Here is a 2,972-nt window from a genome sequence, read left to right as displayed (position 1 = left end):
TCTCTTGAAAAAAAGACAGAGATACCTCGACTTTAGATTGAATAGTTGGAGGAGGACTTATTACATTCTGCCTTCGCAGCAAATTGCGAAGTTTTTGCGGTGATTTCTTGAATACTTCGTTCAATAAGGTAAGCGCAGTACTTATTCACGTAAATTATCATTTATGTGTTATCATTCATTTGCCGTTGACAATAGGCCTTCTAATACTTACATTCATCGTTTCCAAGCTATAATAGATGTCAGCTATATCCCGTGAAAAAGAAAGAACCGAAATACTTCGTCTTTTGAATGAATCATCGGATGAGGAAGTCATTGATTCTGGAGCATGACACTGATAGTGAACAACAGTGCAGTGACGTTGAACTTTCAGAAAAGAGAAGTGACCATGTGTATGTTGGTAAGGATGGGGTAACTAAATGGAATACGCGGGTACCAAGACCAAATGTCAGAACATCAAGAAGTAACATTGTTACTCAGAGGAGTGGGCTTATTGGCAACAAAAATGGGTTCAGAACTCCAATAGACTGTTTTCGTGCAATGTTTGATGAACGAATGATAGAGCGTATTGTAAGTTGCACCAATATACAGATACAAAAAGTAGCTAAAAATTATTCTCGTGAAAGAGCTGCTAGCAAAACAGGCATGGAAGAAATTGAATGCCTGATTGGTATTTTACTTTTCGCCGGGGCAAATAAATCTGGGAGACAGAATTTATTGGATTTGTGGGATCGCAGTGGACTAGGGGTGGAACTATGCTATTCTTCAATGAGCCATCACAGATTTCTCTTTCTCCTTCGGTGTCTTCGTTTTGACGACCTCAATACTAGAATGGAGAGAATAAAGGCAGACAAATTAGCACCAATTAGGGATATATTTCAGATATTTGTTGGTAATATACAACAGCATTACAGAATTGAACTATTTGCCACAGTTGATGAGCAATTGGTTCCTTTTCGGGGAAGGTGTTCATTTAGACAATATTTACCCTCCAAGCCCGCAAAATACGGCATCAAAATTTTTGCCCTGGTAGATTCGAGTGTATTCTACACTTTGAACTTAGAGATTTACGCAGGACGGCAGCCAGAGGGTCCGTTTTTTGTCGATAACTGTCCGAAAGAGGTGGTAAAGCGAATGGTTTCTCCTATAATCGGAAGTGGGAGAAACATCACAGTAGATAATTGGTTCACTAGTATTCCGTTAGCAGAGGAAATGATAAGCAATAATTTGACGCTTGTGGGAACAGTGCGCAAGAAAAAAAGGGAATTACCACCAGATAAAGTGAATGTAAGAGAGAGAGAGAGAAGAACATAGCAGCTTATTTTGCTTTAGGAAGAATATAGCTTTGGTTTCGTACGTCCCAAAAAAATAAAAAAATGTCATTCAATTATCAACAATGCACAGCAGAATTTTTATCGACGAATCCACGGGAAATAAGAGGAAACCGGAAATATTGGCCTTTTACAATTCAACTAAAGGAGGGGTAGACACAGTAGATGAAATGTGCAGCACCTATTGTACCAACAGAAACACTAGGAGATGGCCAATGACTGTTTTCTTTCATTTGCTAAACACATTTGCTAAACATGCATTCATTATGTTTAGGGATACCAATCCTAATTCAAAATTGCGGAGGAGAAGTTTTCTTCGTGAGATAGCTCGATCCTTAACTTTACCATACATAAAAAGGAGATCAAAAATAAGCACGATTCCCAGAGGGCTGAGAAGGAAAGTAGAGAAATATGCGCAAAATGAGTCTGATTGTGAGGAAAAGAAAGAGGAGGAAGTGAAGAAAAAAGTTGGAAGATGCGTTCTTTGCCCTAGAAGTAAAGATATAAAAACAAAAATTTGTTGTGAATTATGTAAGAAATTAATGTGTGGTAAGCATTTGTTGAAAATTTGCAGTGACTGCTTAAAGTAAATAAATAGTGTACATGAATAATTTCCAACTATCTTTCAATTCAATAAAACTTTTCAGTAGCATGAAATTTGACTGTTGTTGAAGATTGTAGAATAAATTAGTTAACCCTTCCAATGTTGCATGGCAATTCTGAAAGGAGTAATTCCGTAGCTAAAAGCAATCGTATACTCATCGTAAACTTTGCCTCGAGAATACATGTTGGGAAATCGATTAATTATTGGTAAGTAGTGTTTACCTATGGCAAATAGAAGTCAATGATAAATTTTTGTTAATAAAAGAATAATGCCATATATAATGAGAAACAGTGATAGATTTTATCAAATCACATGCCATGTTTGCTAATCTTAATATATTTCGATTGTATTCCTAGGCTAACGACGAAAAACTAAATTTTGGTTATTTCATGGAGGAATTCGAACAGCCAACTTCGGGTACTCAGAATTATTGACTTAAAAAATTAAAATTTAAGTTAATGATTTTAAATACTGATTATATCAATTATCAAATACGCAAAATATATGGTAGGATATAAACTTATGAAAAATATGCATTTTTACGAGAAAAATAGACAAAAATCATTTGGGGTGTCAGGGACACCCCACGCGACCACTCACGTTGGGAAAATGGGCGCGACTACCGCCGGGTTAATCAAATGAAGTAAAATGGATTAACCCATTAGTGCATATAGCGTCCGATTTATCAGATGCACGTATTTAATTTTTTCTGGGCTCAAGCTGACAAGTAGTACATTGTGATACTATATTAAGTTCAAATGGATGTCTGTCTTCACCGCTGCACTAATATTTCAGTCGCCTTCTTGAATTTATCGACTTGAGTAGCATTTATGTGGGACATGGCATCGAAAGAATTTTTAGTCACCCACACAGGGTAAGTAAATTATTTTTTATTGAAGTGTTTTGCTCAAAATGTTGATAACTTTTATCTCATTTTTGTTCTAAAGGTTGATATTTATATATCCTATTTTCCCAATTTTTTCTATAGTATTTTGTATTTGTTATCAACAATGAAAACTGACCATCCGATATATCGGACG

General features: G+C 35.9%; 1 protein-coding gene across 1 annotated transcript; it reads left to right on the top strand.

Annotated features, from left to right (window-relative positions):
* On the top strand, window positions 1-2,030 carry LOC124156631 (piggyBac transposable element-derived protein 3-like). The gene is made up of 2 exons (XM_046531288.1): window positions 1-128; window positions 237-2,030. The coding sequence occupies exon 2, from the start codon at window positions 289-291 to the stop codon at window positions 1,309-1,311; it is 1,023 nt and encodes a 340-aa protein (XP_046387244.1). The 5' UTR covers window positions 1-128; window positions 237-288; the 3' UTR covers window positions 1,312-2,030.
* The last annotated feature ends 942 nt before the right edge of the window (window positions 2,031-2,972 follow it).

The sequence above is a fragment of the Ischnura elegans genome, chromosome 3 (genome assembly GCF_921293095.1).
Source record: "Ischnura elegans chromosome 3, ioIscEleg1.1, whole genome shotgun sequence".
NCBI lineage: Eukaryota > Metazoa > Arthropoda > Insecta > Odonata > Coenagrionidae > Ischnura > Ischnura elegans.
Note: the sequence above shows the minus strand (reverse complement) of the source record. Positions and strands in the feature narration are given on the sequence as shown.

What these genes read in the sequence shown, in the direction of transcription:
- LOC124156631 (XM_046531288.1), top strand. Translation starts at nt 289, where the DNA reads ATGAATCATCGGATGAGGAAGTCATTGATTCTGGAGCATGACACTGAT.